We start from the raw sequence: 14,987 nt of genomic DNA on the forward strand, positions 1-14,987 counted from the left end.
CCTAAGAGCCGCGCGCGTGAGCTTCTACCGTAGACAGCTCACGTCGCGCGGCTCTTAGGTTTCGTTTTCCAAAGCGCATGGCAGAGTCGCGCTCGCACAAATGCGCGCTCACGAGGTCAGATCCGAGACGGAAAGCGCGTGCACCTCCCCTGTCCCATTTACAAAGTATACTAAAGTATACTAGAGGTCCCTTCGCTACGCTCGACCTAAAAAGCAATCTACACATAACTTCAAGATCACAAAAATTCAAACCATCTCCTGCATCTACCTTACAACTCATAAATGATGCCCACCTGCCACAGATACATTTACCCACTGCCTCCTGATTTAGCTGGACCTCTAAACCTCCGTTGACACTGTCTTTCATCCAGACCTTATCCACATCCTAAATTCTCAAATGGGATTCACTTGCATTGTTCTTTAATGGTTCTCCTCCTCCCTAACCGACTGGCACAAGTTAATTTACATGGGCAATTCTAGGTCCCGGAAGATCCCTATCACCTGCCACATCACTAGTTTTCCACCTTGTTTCCGTCATCTTCAACATCTACATGGAGCCCATTTGGATGCTGCTAGCTGATAATAGCTTCAACGTTTATAAGTATGCCAACAACACACAACTCTACTTGAAAACACTGCCTGCACCTCATCTAGTCTTGGGTTTCCAGAACCAATCTAAATTTCAGCCAAATTCAACAACATGCTTCTGTTAGACAAAAGTCAAAACATGGCTCAATTATATCAACCTGAATGCTTTCAAACCACTGCTTTCGCGCACTGGCAAATCACTCTGAATCATCCTGGACACAGGCCTCTTAAACCAGTGACTCTTGGAAGGTTTCCAGTAAATTGGGAAAGGAAGAGCTGGGAAAGGAAGAGCTGCAAAAGGAGATGGAGTGTTTGTAGAAAGTTTACCAAAATTGGGTGTGAAGCATTTTTCAATAACTGGCTAATGCAAAGAATAAGAATGGCACCCCATTACCACCTCCTCGAACATTCCTGGGTGTGGGAAGAACATCAAGTAGAAAAAATATCCTTCCTATCTGCTGGTGAAATTAGAGTGAAATACTCCCGCTGACAACCAGGGACTGGAACCATTATCTAAGAGTCAAGTGGTAGTTCTCTTATTGCTGCTACATGGGCACAAAGGCAGATGGGTGCCATTCTTTGAAGAAGGCTCAGTTGAGCACTTACCACTGGACCCTGACCTAGCCCTGACTGGATAGAAACCTAGGACCAGATGTACGAAAGCTCTTTGCAATTCTTAATAAGCTGAATCTCATTTTCGGCCCCTTTAGAAATGCAAAACAGCCTTTTTATATGTACAAAGGGCAAAAAGCTGTCACAATTTGCGATTTCTTTCCGGTAGATATCGCAGATTGCAGCAGCCATTTAGGAAATACAAATAGGGATTACCTATTTGCGATTCCTAAAGCACAAGTACAAAGCATTTCCTAAATGCGAATTGAGCATTTAAGAAATGCTATTACCATCAACTCAAAGTCGATAGTAACCATGTGGCAAATAAAAAAAATTTTTTTTTTAATGTGACATGAAGTGCACATATGCCCCTAGGGCGCATGGGTACTCACAAACTTTCTTTCAGGGGCCAAATTTACAGTGTGGTTTGTGTCCGAGGGCCGCACCGGTGGAGGTGGGGTCAGTGGGGGAGGGGGCGGGGCTAGAGCAACAAAAAAAACTGTGACCATGAGGTTGAACACAGGTCCCTGCAGCAGACGCCTTCGTCCACTGAGCTACCAGACCAGGCATCTATCTATCTATATATCTATCTATCTATCTATCTATCTAATATATATATATATAACACCCAGTCCTGCTCCCAAGGAAGAAGGCACGCACACAAAGCTGTCAGGATATGGCTTATTTATTGCACGGGTCTCCCTCGACCCAGAACTCAGAGAGACTCGTTTCGCCTTCGCAGAAGGCTTTCTCAATATATATATATATATATACAACCATATGGCTCCCTTTCCTCTCCCGGTAGGCGCTGCTATCGTGGCCGCGTTACTCCTGCGGTTGAGCCCAACCGCTATTAATCCAAACAACAATCCTCTGGCAGAGAAAGCTGGAGTCGCAAAAACAAATGGTCGCAATCCACACAGGAAACTGTTCTTGTTAATTTATTCTTTAATCCATTGGGGTATTATAACAAAGCAGTAAACCAACGCGTTTCGACAGCCTCCGCTGTCTTGATCACGGTTAGTTTGTGACAAGCATGCTCACAACTTATAAAGAATAATAAAGTTTCGTACAAAAGGTCACTCCCCCAAAGGGTGTATCCTGACCTGCAGGTCATTTCTATTAGCCACACCCACTTATTTGCAAACATTCTGGGCAATGTAGTCATTACCTGTTGTTGTAACATTATCTAAACAAAGTACAATGTTTATAAGTTTCTTAAACATTATTTCGAAATTTTCAATCCTTTGGAGTCATTTGAAAACGATATCATTGGCTCCCCATTGTATGTACGATGTTTCGGTGTTTTAAGTTGTATATGTGTTTGTTGTCGCCCTCCACTGGGCAAACCCATGACAGGCCCAGTAAAGACTATCATGTCTTGAGTATTTCACGTTGTAGTGGGTGGGTGGATGTTGGGGGTTGTTCCCAATGTAAGGTGCACAATTGTTACAAAAAAGTGTGGGTTATAAGTGATGGGAAATATTGAAATTAAAATTAGAAATTAAAATGCATAGCATTATGTGCAAAACGGGATTGTCTATGGGAAGTTCATAGTTTTAAGAGTCTCCTCTTATCGTTATAGATGTATGTATAGTTCTTCAGATTGGTTCAGGCCATAAGGGGTCATTGTCCTGAAGTTGAGGATATGCCTGGACTCTTTCTGCCGCAGGAGTTTCTCTTTGGGACCTCCCCTGTCTGAAAGGGATATTGTCTCTAATCCCCAAAATCGCAATTGTTTCCAGTCTCCATTGTTGTGGGCCTCCATATGTTTTGCAACAGCGTTACTTCTGTCTTTGTGTACTGTCGCACGAATGTGTTCTAAAATGCGTTTCTTAAGTTCGCAGATGGTGCTCCCAATGTATCTTAATTTGCAGGGACATTCGATCATGTACACTGTGTATTGGCTGTTGCATGTTATACATTCTCTGATATATATCTGCCTCCATCCCTCTATCCCCCTCTGTCTCACTCCCTCTCCCTCTCTTTTTCCCTCTCCTTCCCTCTTCCTCCCTCTCCTTCCCTCTCCTTTCCTCCCCTCACCCTCACTCCCCTTCCCTCTCTCCCTCCCCTTCCCTCTGTCCCTCAATCCCCTTCCCTCACTCCCTCACCCCCCTTCCTTCACTCCCCTTCCTTCACTCCCCTTCCCTCACTCCCCTTCCCTCACTCACTCCCTCACTCCCTCCCTCACTCCCCTTCCATCTCCCCTTTTCTCTCTCCCTCCCCTCTCTCCCTCACTCCCCTTCCCTCACTCCCTCACTCCCTCACCCCCTTCCCTCACTCTCCTACCCCCTTCCCTCACTCCCCTTCCCCCTTCCCTCACTCCCCTTCCCCCTTCCCTCACTCCCCTTCCCCCTTCCCTCACTCCCCTTCCCTCACCCCCCTTCCCTCACTCCCCTTCCCTCACTCCCCTTCCCTCACACCCCTACCCTCACTCCCCTTCCCTCACTCCTTCTCTTACTCCCCTTCCCTCACTCCTTCCCTCACTCCCCTCCCTCCCTCCCTCCCTCACTCCCTTCCCTCACTCCCTTCCCTCACTCCCTTCCCTCACTCCCCTTCCCTCACTCCCCTTCCCTCACTCCCCTTCCCTCACTCCCCTTCCCTCACTCCCCTTCCCTCACTCCCCTTCCCTCACTCCCTCCCTTCCCTCACTCCCTCCCTTCCCTCACTCCCTCCCTTCCCTCACTCCCTCCCTTCCCTCCTCACTCCCTCCCTTCCCTCACTCCCTCCCTTCCCTCACTCCCTCACTCCCTCCCTTCCCTCACTCCCTCCCTTCCCTCACTCACTCCCTCCCTTCCCTCACTCCCTCACTCCCTCCCTTCCCTCACCGCCTCCCTTCGTCTCCCTCCCTCCCTCCGTCTCCCTCCCTCCCTCCGTCTCCCTCCCTCCGTCTCCCTCCCTCCGTCTCCCTCCCTCCGGCTCCCTCACTCCGTCTCCCTCACTCCGTCTCCCTCCTCCCTCTGTTGCCCTCCTCCCTCTCTGTCTGTCTCCCTTTCTCTGTCTCCATGTCTCGGTCTCCCTTTCCCTCCCTCTCCCTCTGTCTCAGTCTCCCTCCCTCTGTCTCTGTCCCTCTACCTCCCTCTGTCTCTGTCCCTCTACCTCCCTCTGTCTCTGTCCCTCTACCTCCCTCTGTCACCCTCTGGCATCTCACCCTGCCTGTGTGTCACCCGGGTTTAAACAGCTTCCCCAGCCAGCTTGCCCAGCGCGCACAGACACACAGCCCCACCCAAGCACTTCACAGGTCTTTAAAAAGACCATCTGCATGTGAATGGGGCCACCTCCTCTTAGCGCCCCTGCAGCTCCACTCTGGCCTCCCTGAAATTAATTGCTCGGCCCCCACAGAGCAGCAGAGTCTCTCAGAGTGTCTCTGCAACCGGCAGTGTTTGCAGACACATTTTGAAAATGTTTTCTTAAAACACGGTACGGTGATGTCTCATGGTCTGCGGGCCGCCACGGAAGGCTTGCCGGGCCGCTGCCGGCCCGCGGGCCGTACTATGAGTACCCGTGCCCTAGGGCATATGTGCACTTAATGTGCATGACCAATTTCGGGGAGCCTCCAGGTGGCCCTTAAGTCCAGCAGCACAGTTGGGTTTGGATTTCCTGAATTGCGAATTCCTAGAAAAATGCAAGCCATTACTATTTGGCCCATAGGTGGGAATACAATATCATTTCCTATTTGCGATTTTCTAGTAGAGGTTCCAACTCTATAATAATTGCTATTAGGAAATCACTAATTTTGTACATGCCATTTGTATTTTCTAAATAGCGATTCCTACGGATTCGCTATTTAGGAAATGAAAATTGGAATTTTGTACATCTGCCCCCTAGAGCCTATTAGCCCGCTCTAAGGACCTGGGGTTGTAGGAATGACCAGGACTGTATTTCCCAGTATCAAGAGACTTATTGGAGATTGAGCCTTATTTAGAGTTTGGTGGATGGAATACTCTGGCACAAACATGGCCGATGTACAGCCTGCCATATTACAGATTCATTTTACCATTTGGCATTTGTAATACAACAAATGGGATAATTGTCACATTTTGAAAGAGTAGCCAATTTGCCAATCTCTTAATAAGGCTCTTATTCTTTTTTTTCCTCTGGAGGACTGGGACAAGGTAATGAGTTTTTTCCAGGGATGGTGCACTCTTGCAGACAAGACTTACAGGTTCGTCCTGTTTTGAGTTGTTCTCCAATAAGAAAAAAGCTTCAGTTGGGCCACTCAGTAAAGGTATCTGGCCTCATGGTGTCCTGCCTGATTCCAGCATTAACATGTGTCCCACTGGAGGATTTTGAGAGCTAAAAAAGTAGCTGCGGCCTAGATGTACTAACAAACGTGTTGCAAAAGTAGTCACAAATTGCAACTCAACTATAATTTTTTGGTGTGAACCGACCTATGCATTATTAGGTCAGTTAATAAATACTGAATAATGGTGGGTCACAGACTCATCATCCTAAAGAATATGATCATGCTGTTTGCAATGTCTGATCCACTACGGTAGGCTACAATCACACTGATAATGGCATCCAAGGGTAGCTGACCACCACCACCCTGTTATTGATTTTTAAAATTAAAACCTTTTATTTTATTTTTTTTAAGCAGACAATTTTTTTCAATAACCTTTTTGCAAACTGCAAAAAAGGTTACTACATCTGACCTTATGTCCAAAGGTAGAAGTAGAAGTTGGTGCTTGGGACAAGGTGTAAAGGTTACCCCAACAGTTAAGTGAACTCAGTGGCTACAAAGTCCTGCTGTGCCCCACTCAGTGCTTTTGGAACCCTAGCTGAAGGCTTTAAGGTGTGTTGGACACCAAGTCGAACTTTGAATGACTGTTGTAGGCTTCAACATCCTGCCTGTCCCTGGTGGAGGAGAATAACAACAAAGTTCCATGGTAAAAACTTTGACCATTGTAACATGATAGGCGTATACTACCCCACTCCCTCACAGTCCGCCAAAAATTGCTTTCCAGACTACTGAGATCATTGACTGTGATTGGTCCTATGTGATTTTGTTTTGCTATAACATGTTTAAAAACCCATATCTCTGGTTCCCCGATCCAATCTTAATTATTTTTATGTTTCTTTTTATTGATTAGTTTTTCTTGAGTTTTCCTAATTGGTTTGGGAATTTTATTGAGTAGTATTCTTAACCTTCATGTTGGTGGTACTAGCTGAACTTGGCATTTATTTCTCTGAGGACTTGCCTGCTGCTAGGAGTGCCATTGTTGCCAGGTGTTGAGCAAAGAGTCACTTAGTATTATGTTGTATCCTAATCAGAGTGAGTTAGGAGAGGTATCATCTACTATATTAATAATCCTCTTTCTGCCAGCAGTTTTACAAGGGATATCTTGACACAAGCTGAGCAGAAACCATTCTTGTACAAGTGATATTTTGGCATTAGTCGCACTTAGAGCTTTCTTCTCTGTAGGATGTCTTGAGAGAAACATAGTAGAAAACACTCTTGCACAAGAGGTATCTTGATATAGACTGAGTTGAGAGTGTTCTTGTGCAAAATCACGCTTAATTCAAGCTGAACAAGGAAAGAGTGTTCCTGTGCAAGGCATATCTTCATACAAGATGTGTGGAAAGCAATCTCGCACAAAGGAATTGTGGCACAAAGTGACCGGGTATTGTTGTTGTGCTAGGGATTCTGTGATATGAGTTCTGGGAAGCGTAATTGTGTAGAAGAAATATCTTGAAACTCAGTGGAGAGCGCTCTTGTACAAGATTAAACTTGACAAAAGCTGAACTGACCCCAGCTTTGGAAAAGGAATATCTAAGAGTGCAGTGTGCAGGATATAGCTTGAGAATAGTGTTATCTGAACATGTCTCAATGCTGTAACATGTAGTATGATGGGAGTTCAGGGATCTACATGAGAAGTAGCACCCCTGCCCCGTGTGAGACAAGATCTCTGGGAACAAGGATTCCTTTCCTTGACGTGAGCCAGTCATATGATGCAGCGCTAAAAAAAAAAACCCTATAGTTTGTTCTGAGAGTGCTCCTGCTGCATTGCCACCACCTGTGTGGACCGGGTTCTACAACTGATTTAAGTTGTCCTGCATATTGTGTCCCCAGAACCTACGTACATGATAATGGCCCACATCGGATGTGAGCCAAGCACTCTTTTCAACCGTTCCTACCGCTGCATGGTCTGAGTGAGAGGTCTTCCATTGCATTCTTACCTCAAATCTATGTAAGTGAGGGATCTTCTAAAGCAGTCATATACACGTAGTGAAAAGTTTGAGTTCTTCTGGTACCATTCATGTTGTTTTACCATAATCAATCATGTAACTGACTTCACATGCCCCGAGGTCCCATTGCCCAGTGACATCACAGGAAGTGACATGCCTCTACCCATGGCCCCAAGTAAGGGCCACTGTTTTTAACAATCTTATTTCAATGTGTCTGATGCAGAATGGTAATAACATTTAACAGGTTTATCAGCATACTGCTAAGATTCGCTAAAGCCAAATGCATGCTTATTTTAAAAGATCAGTGATTGGATAGTTTACATCGCAGTAGTCTCACGCCAATCTGCTGATCTGACAAGTAGCAACTAAGGCTCGAAGAACACCTTACATTTCATACAACCATGCCTGATCTGCTGACCGCTAATCCTTGTATTAAGTCCATCTCAAAGAAAGTGGTTGGGCTTACATAATGCAAAGGGACGCAAGCTCTTCAATCTCTCAGATAAGTGCCCCACTCACCTTGTGTAAGTGAGGAGATCTCCAAAACCAGGAAGCCTTTGGTGCATTTTGTTAGCCAAGAGCTCCCCAAAACCAGGAAGCCTTTGGTGCCGTTTAAGTAGACTGCTTTCCTGTGAGCAATGATGTCTTTGCATAGCTTCGTGTGGGATCACTGTTGAACAGTGCTGCTACAGCATGGGTTGAGTTGTGAGCTTTCTTGGGGTACTGATAGCATGGCATGGTTTGAACTACTGTGGCATGGTATGAGTGTAGATCTTTTGAGGAACTGTGATTCATTGGCATGGTTTGGGCTAATCTCTCCACATGCATCACTCATTTAATAATTATACTGCGAGAATCTAGCTATTTTCATCCATTATTGATATGAATGTTATTTTATTTCCAGGTAACACTGACCTCAGCCATATCGAGCTTCGCATTGAGGAGCTCAGGCATCATTTCCGCGTCGAGCATGCCATCTCCGAAGGGGCCAAGAACGTCCTTCGCCTTCTTGGGTCCTCAAAGGTGCAAGACCGAAAAGCCATCACTGAGGTAAAGTGCAGACGTAAATTTCCCTCCGTGAGTAAAAGCATAAGGGTAGTCTTTCCAACAATAAGTCAGTGATTATGGAGTGTCTTGGTCCTATAGATTCATGTTCATTTTTCCCCTATCCATGCCATTGATAATATGTATTATCTCTGACCACTTTTAGTTTTTCCTTTTTGATTCCTGCTCAGATGTTGCTTCTTCCAGGTTGGAAGCCTCTTGTAAAGCATTCTTGTTGGAATTTGTGAGAGCTTCTCATTTGCCTCCTCTTCCTGGTTCTACATAATCTTGGTGTGCTGTCTGTTTTATTTAGTAAATGCAAATATTCTGCAAATCCCCAATAAAATACATCTTCCTGGCATTGCAGGGGCCGAAGTTGGCTTCACAGTGTGACAAACACAACATAGTTACATTCAAAAAGAAAATATTTTCGCTACGGGGTTCAACAGTATGCCCACAGTTGAAACCAGAGTACCTTGCACATTTTTCCATGAATGCTTTTTTGTCCCCAGGTCTCTTATTAATTTGGATTTAGTGGGTTTTGGCCTCACAAGAAGTTGGGAGTTGGTGACAATGGGTATTCTCTCTACTGACTTAAATATGGAAAGTGTCTCTCACAGAGAGGTTTTTGAAGTTGGAACTCTGTGAGGACTAAGTAAAAGCTGTTTTCCATCAATATGCCAAGAGATGAGGTGTTTCAGTTCACTTAAATAAACATACAACAAACCAAATCAACCCACGCTGCTATTTAATGGTAGTTCTGTGACAGTGCAGAGTGTGTGATAGCTGGTCTTCCTTAGAGACACTGTTAAATATAATGGTAGCAGGTTGACGGTAAGTGCGAAGTTAATGTCTTGGTTTTTCTGACACTGAGAAACTGTTGATATAGTTTTGACATTGAACAATGGATTAATGAAAGTGTGCCCTTCACTGGGTGTTAAAGAATGCACTTCTGTTTATATGACTACGCAGATGGTTGATCCACAGGAGAGCGATTATAGATAAAATGTGCCTTTTGCACCAAGACCCTAACTTTCATATTTCATATGGAAATATTTGAATATTTGTGCGTCTAGCCAACTAAGTTAAGGACAGCACTTCTGTCAGGAACAGGGTAATGCTTGTGTCTCTCTAGCAGACAGTGCTTCTAGAGGCATTGGGTTAGTGCAACTATGTCTATGACACAGCAGTAAGGGGTGGTGCTTCCTCTATGTAGGAATGTATGTAGAAGTTGTATAGTGTGAATCTAGCTGGAAGGCAATGGAGAACTGTAAATTGTCAGAGGCAAATATAGAGTCGGGCGCTATTAAGAGTGTTACCAATTTCCAAGAGTGGAACTCTACTTCTGACAGCTTCCTGATGTAGTTTGTTAAAGAGATGTCTTCAGCTCTTTTCTAAATTGGAGCATGTTTTGGGTAGCCTGGATGGATACGGGAACGTCATTCCAGCTCCTGAGTGCATAGATGGAAAAGGCTTGATGCCTCTTTTTTTGCAAATTGTCTCCAGTCCAATAGGCAGTGTGAGACCAAAGGCGGCGGTTCTCTGGCAGCAATCTTCTAATGGGGATTTGTCTATGGAAGAGGGGCCAGAGAGCATGCCTCACGTTTGGCCAGTATGGTGAGAAAATGCAGTAATGGGTCTATTGTAGTGAAAAGTAAAAATGTTGAGTCTGCGGTAGTGATAGATAATGATGTTGGGTTTTGGTGGGAGTATTACTGTAAACCTCTCCAGATCCAGTCGGGTGCCTGGGGATAGTCTAAAGGTGTGAAATCTGCAGGTCCACCACAAACTGTATACCAAAGGTAAGTACCGTATTAGTAAGATCTACACTGGTAAATGGAGTAATGTTTGGTCTATGGTCGCAATTAGTAATGAAGGTGAGTCTGTCGTAGTAAGTTTTTAATTACCTTACCGCCTTCTTCCAGGCTCAGACCCGGTTAAGCGAGTCCAGCCAGAAGTTAGATCTCTTGAAGCATTCCCTGGAGCAGAGACTGAGCGAACTGCCCGAAGACCATCCTAAGTGTAGCATCATCAAGGAGGAGCTGGTCCTCGCCTCATCTCCTGCTTTCAGCTCACGGAACAACGCCTCCTACCAGCACAACCAGTACAACACACTGTCCAAACCCTCCCCTTTAACAGGTAACTGGTGTTCTGTTTTCAACATCATTCTCTCATTCTAAACAGCTGGACCAGCCCAATCCACGCTTTAATGATTTACAAATTGCTCTGCTTGTCCCGGCAACAGCACCTCTTGTTAGCTCAGGGATGTTAGTCCTCTGTTTTCACTGTGACATGGGAGAAAGAGTTCTGATGATATGTGCATGCATTTTCTTCTGTCACCATTTGTTGGATGTAAGCGCTTTCCGTGGCCATGATGTTGGTTAGTGCAAGTGCTCTGCTGTTACTGTTGTAGCTGTATAAGATGGCTCCTCTCTCACGAAGAAAAAGGATGTAATGGCACTCTGATCCCTTTCACATTTGGTATAAGAGTGCATCACTGCTATCATGTCACTGTAAATGTGGCTCATTCTGTTCTCTTTCAGGCACGCTGGAAGTTCGACTCCTGGGCTGCAGTGGCTTGCTGGACTCTGTGCCGGGGCGAAGTCGAGGAACAGTGGTCTCCTTGCCCTGTAATAGTCCTGGAGAGGGAAGAGCATCCTTTATGAGCCGAAGTGGGAGAGGACTTTACAACCGCAGCAGCAGTGTGAGCGGCCGCAGCACGATCAAATCAGATGACGTGTCCAGTTGAGTGCCCATACCTATCCACAATTGTTTTGATTTCTTCCAAGATTATATTTTATTATAAAAATGTGTGAACATTTGCTTGACACCCTTGTAACTTCACTGCCTTTCGCAGTCAAAGACATTGATTAATGCAGCTCTACAGGGTCCATATTTATTTCTTCCATTTTCTCAAGTGTCTTTATTAGATCTTTGTTCCCTTCTTTACATCATACCTGTCAGGCCCCTGGGTCTCAAATTCATCGTTGCTGTCCTTCATATCATTGCTTTGCCATCGGACAGCATGACATGATGGTCTTTGCTTATCTCTGATTTGTTTGAAAGATGTGTTAGAAAGCATATTTGTCAGATGTCACGGTGTCCCATTTGTGTTCTTTCCCATCACATCACTGTCTCTTCAATGTATTTGTTGTGTTCGGTGATGTGCATCAGTTTATGTTACTCACATATGCACACTTGCTGTGCTCTAAGCTTTTGTTCTTGCCTTTCTAGATGAGGTGTGTGCTGTGCTAAAGCTAGATAATGCAACAGTTGGGCAGACCACCTGGAAACCCATTAGTTTGCAGTCTTGGAACCAGACCTTCACTGTGGAGCTGGAGAGGGTAAGCATGTGTGTTTCATACCTTCTTGAAGCATGTGACTGTTATAGATAATTTTCTTACAGCACCCAGACCGCCATGGGTTTGTAGCTCCAACAAAGTTTCTTACTATGACTATGAGCGTTGGTAAATAAAATTATGAGGCTAGTTCTATAGCACCACTGCATAGTTTGCTCCTTGTTAATGTCTAGAGTGCTGGCCTAAGTGCAACTGATTTTTGTCACAGATCAGCATTTGTTTGAATAATTAGTTAGAGAAGATTTATTGAATGCTGGATGAAGGTAGGCTTGGGTGGAGTTTGAGGAGTTCCACTATGCAGAACTCCACGAAGGGACCAAAAAACTCTGCCTCGCTACGCATAGTTCCGCAAGCGGCTGAGTGCATTAGGTTGCAACGTCCGTGTTGATTTTTTGCGCCGGGTGAGTGTCCCGCGCTGGAAAATCAGTGAACAGCACCAGTCGCAGCGCAAGAGGGAGCTGCTTCTAACTGCCACTCGTGTAGAAGATGTGCTCGAGCGACAGCATCCTCAATGCGTACGGAAGGTTTCTCAACGCGAGTGATCACGACCATCCGTAACTACCTACATTGAGAATTTCGCTGAGAGGTCGTCTAGCGTTGGATTTTCTGCGCTCGCCAACTTAATATTAGTGAGCAAGGAAAATACTTGGCAAGAATTTTTCAGAACTCTGCGTGCTTCGCCGGGTGCAGAAAACTCCACGAACAGAGTGTAGTTCACCACCCAGGCCTAGAATAAGGGTCATTGTCAGACTTGATCTAGAGGTAAAACTGGGATTAGATATTTGGTAGTCATATTGATTTCATTATATTGTTATCTGAAACTTAGTTCCACGAGTCTTCCAACACTGACATTGCATTAACAGTCCAAATTGGCTTCAAAATTGCCCAAATAACTAATTTCTCAACTCTCTAGCTCACTTCATTTCTCTCATATTTTAAAAAGTACTGATTTCCCAGTTTTACGAGACCTCAAGTTGTTGTTCAATGACCTCAATAGGGCTGATAGCAAGGCAGCGACTGTCTCTATGGCTATTTCAGGCGTATCTCAAGTTATTCTTGCCCCCACACATGCAACAGGCCACACTCTTGACTTCCTTTTCTATTCTTTAAAGTCTTTATTAAATGTGTCATCCCTTTTCCAGTGAGTTGGGCTGACCATTTTGCTGTGCCGTTTCTTGTCCCTTTTGCAGAAGCCTCTCCTCCCATCAAGCTAACTTTTCCGCCATGGATAACAAAGTTAATCGTCCCTTATCTAAAATTACTTCTGATAATCTCTCTAAGGCTCTTAAAGATATTAAATATAGGTCTACATCTCTTGACTATAGAGTTAGGTGCTTCTTCCTTTAACCCTTGATTCATGCCCGCCCACAATACGGTTACCCCTAATAAAAAATGCCATTCCAAATGACGTGCCTCCTCCAGACCCTTGTTCTCTGAAGGACTGGCGTGGTGTCCATTAAAGATAGCAGTAGGGAAATGGCGGTGTGAATACTGTTTGAGACAATCCCTCTCACAGCCATAAACAACTTAAAAAAAGAAAACAAAAAAAAGTACCAGCCGACTACTTTGCGCTCAGAATAGCCTCTGCTTCTTACTCTTATGGGGAAGTCTTTTCCATTGTTAAAAATCTTTTTGACTCGCCACATTTAGCCTCCTGGGTTACTCCTTCCTTGGAGCTGTGCAGTCATCTTTCCTCATTTGAGGACACATTTCAATCTATTATCTCTGCTTTTCCCCAGCCTGACCCGACCTTAAATTTCCATCTACTACCTCTACCCATTTGCTTAATGCCTTTACTTACCTCTCTGTCCAGTACCACTGCTTCTCTATCCAAAACCAAAATCAGGCTTCCATTGCGCGACCTAGGACCGGCTTGTATTCTTTTAAAGGCATTGGATATCATTAGTCCGGTGATTACTTCTTTACACAACCTCTCCCGCTCATCTGCTTCGGCATTCTTCGAGTTAGAATGAGTGTCTTGCAGTATAGCTATAAAAAACACAGCCGACCCTACCTTACTGAGCCATCACAGGCCAATTTATGTATCCTCCCTTCCTGTGAAAAGTTTAGGAAAGGAGATCGGTCACCAGACGGCTGTCTGAATTTATGGAATCCTCCGACGTGCTAGACTGTTGCTAATCTGGCTTCAGACATATGAATGTATTGGACTGGCTTCGCTTTCTGTTTCTGAAGACCTTTTAAGCATTCATAATCAAGGAAGTGGAGATTATCCTAATGCACTCGACCTTAGTGCCGCATATGACACCGGTTCCAATTCTACCGTAGTTTGCTTTTCTTCCTCTTTAGGTATTCAAAATCTGGCCCTCAATTGGCGCTTGTCTTTCCTTTCCTTCTTTCCCATCACATACAAGCTGTAAACCTTTCTACTTTCCATTGTTTCACAAATCATTGAACTGTGGAGTTCCGCGGGGCTCATCTTTGAACCCTAAGCCTTTCAGTATCTGTTTCACCACTCGTCCATCTTATTTATTCAGTCTCTTATATTTCACTTCACGTCTTAATTTAAGTGACACCCAGATCATGATTTCCTCACATTGTGATTCCAAATGTGTTGCTGCCGCCTTTGGTTCCTATATAGCTGTCGTTGCCCGGCGGGGTTGTATTTTCTCCATTGGCTGATACTGCAGCAGAGAACATTGAAGGCTGCAGATACCTAAAATAACCTCATTAGTGGCTTCTAAAGTCGGGAGTCTCCCTCCTGAATCTAGTCTGTTGGCATGTATGCACATGCAGCCCGCCAGGACCTTTTTTGAGGCCCTTCTCGGGCTGTTACTTTAAGCGTGAACAAGGGAAAGCGGGTGTTTTCATTTCAGAGTGCTGCCCTGTTTTACCATGGAATGGTAACCAAAGTAGCAGTACGCAAGGGTGGTACAGAGGAAATGTGCAGAAAAGAAAACAAACTTTATTTAAGGTACTTGAGTTTGCCCTGTCACCGTTTTAAAAATGTAAATTATTTGTTAATGTCTGGATTGCTTTCCTAGATGTACATATGATGTATTTTCTTCTGTTTCCCATCCTAACCTTTTTTCGTTAACTTATTTTCTTTGTTTTGTGAGTAAAGTAAAAAACAGACTGAGAGACGATGAGGGAATAAAAAATATATAGAAGCGTTTTCAGGTAAGGCTGCCGTAAATCAGTATTACTTAAGCAGTACCTTAGTTCAAGATAATCAGG

General features: G+C 44.6%; 1 protein-coding gene across 4 annotated transcripts in view; it reads left to right on the plus strand.

The window, feature by feature from the left end:
- Window positions 1–14,987, plus strand: part of LOC144823203 (serine/threonine-protein kinase N2-like) — a 643,207-nt gene that overhangs the window by 411,040 nt on the left and 217,180 nt on the right. For all 4 annotated transcript variants that reach the window (XM_078681534.1, XM_078681528.1, XM_078681543.1 and 1 more), the window contains 4 exons: window positions 8,294–8,439; window positions 10,359–10,572; window positions 10,977–11,177; window positions 11,668–11,777. In XM_078681534.1, the coding sequence (XP_078537660.1) occupies window positions 8,294–8,439; window positions 10,359–10,572; window positions 10,977–11,177; window positions 11,668–11,777 (671 nt within the window). The remainder of the gene's footprint in view (window positions 1–8,293; window positions 8,440–10,358; window positions 10,573–10,976; window positions 11,178–11,667; window positions 11,778–14,987) is intronic.

The sequence above is a fragment of the Lissotriton helveticus genome, chromosome 1_1 (genome assembly GCF_964261635.1).
Source record: "Lissotriton helveticus chromosome 1_1, aLisHel1.1, whole genome shotgun sequence".
Lineage (NCBI taxonomy): Eukaryota > Metazoa > Chordata > Amphibia > Caudata > Salamandridae > Lissotriton > Lissotriton helveticus.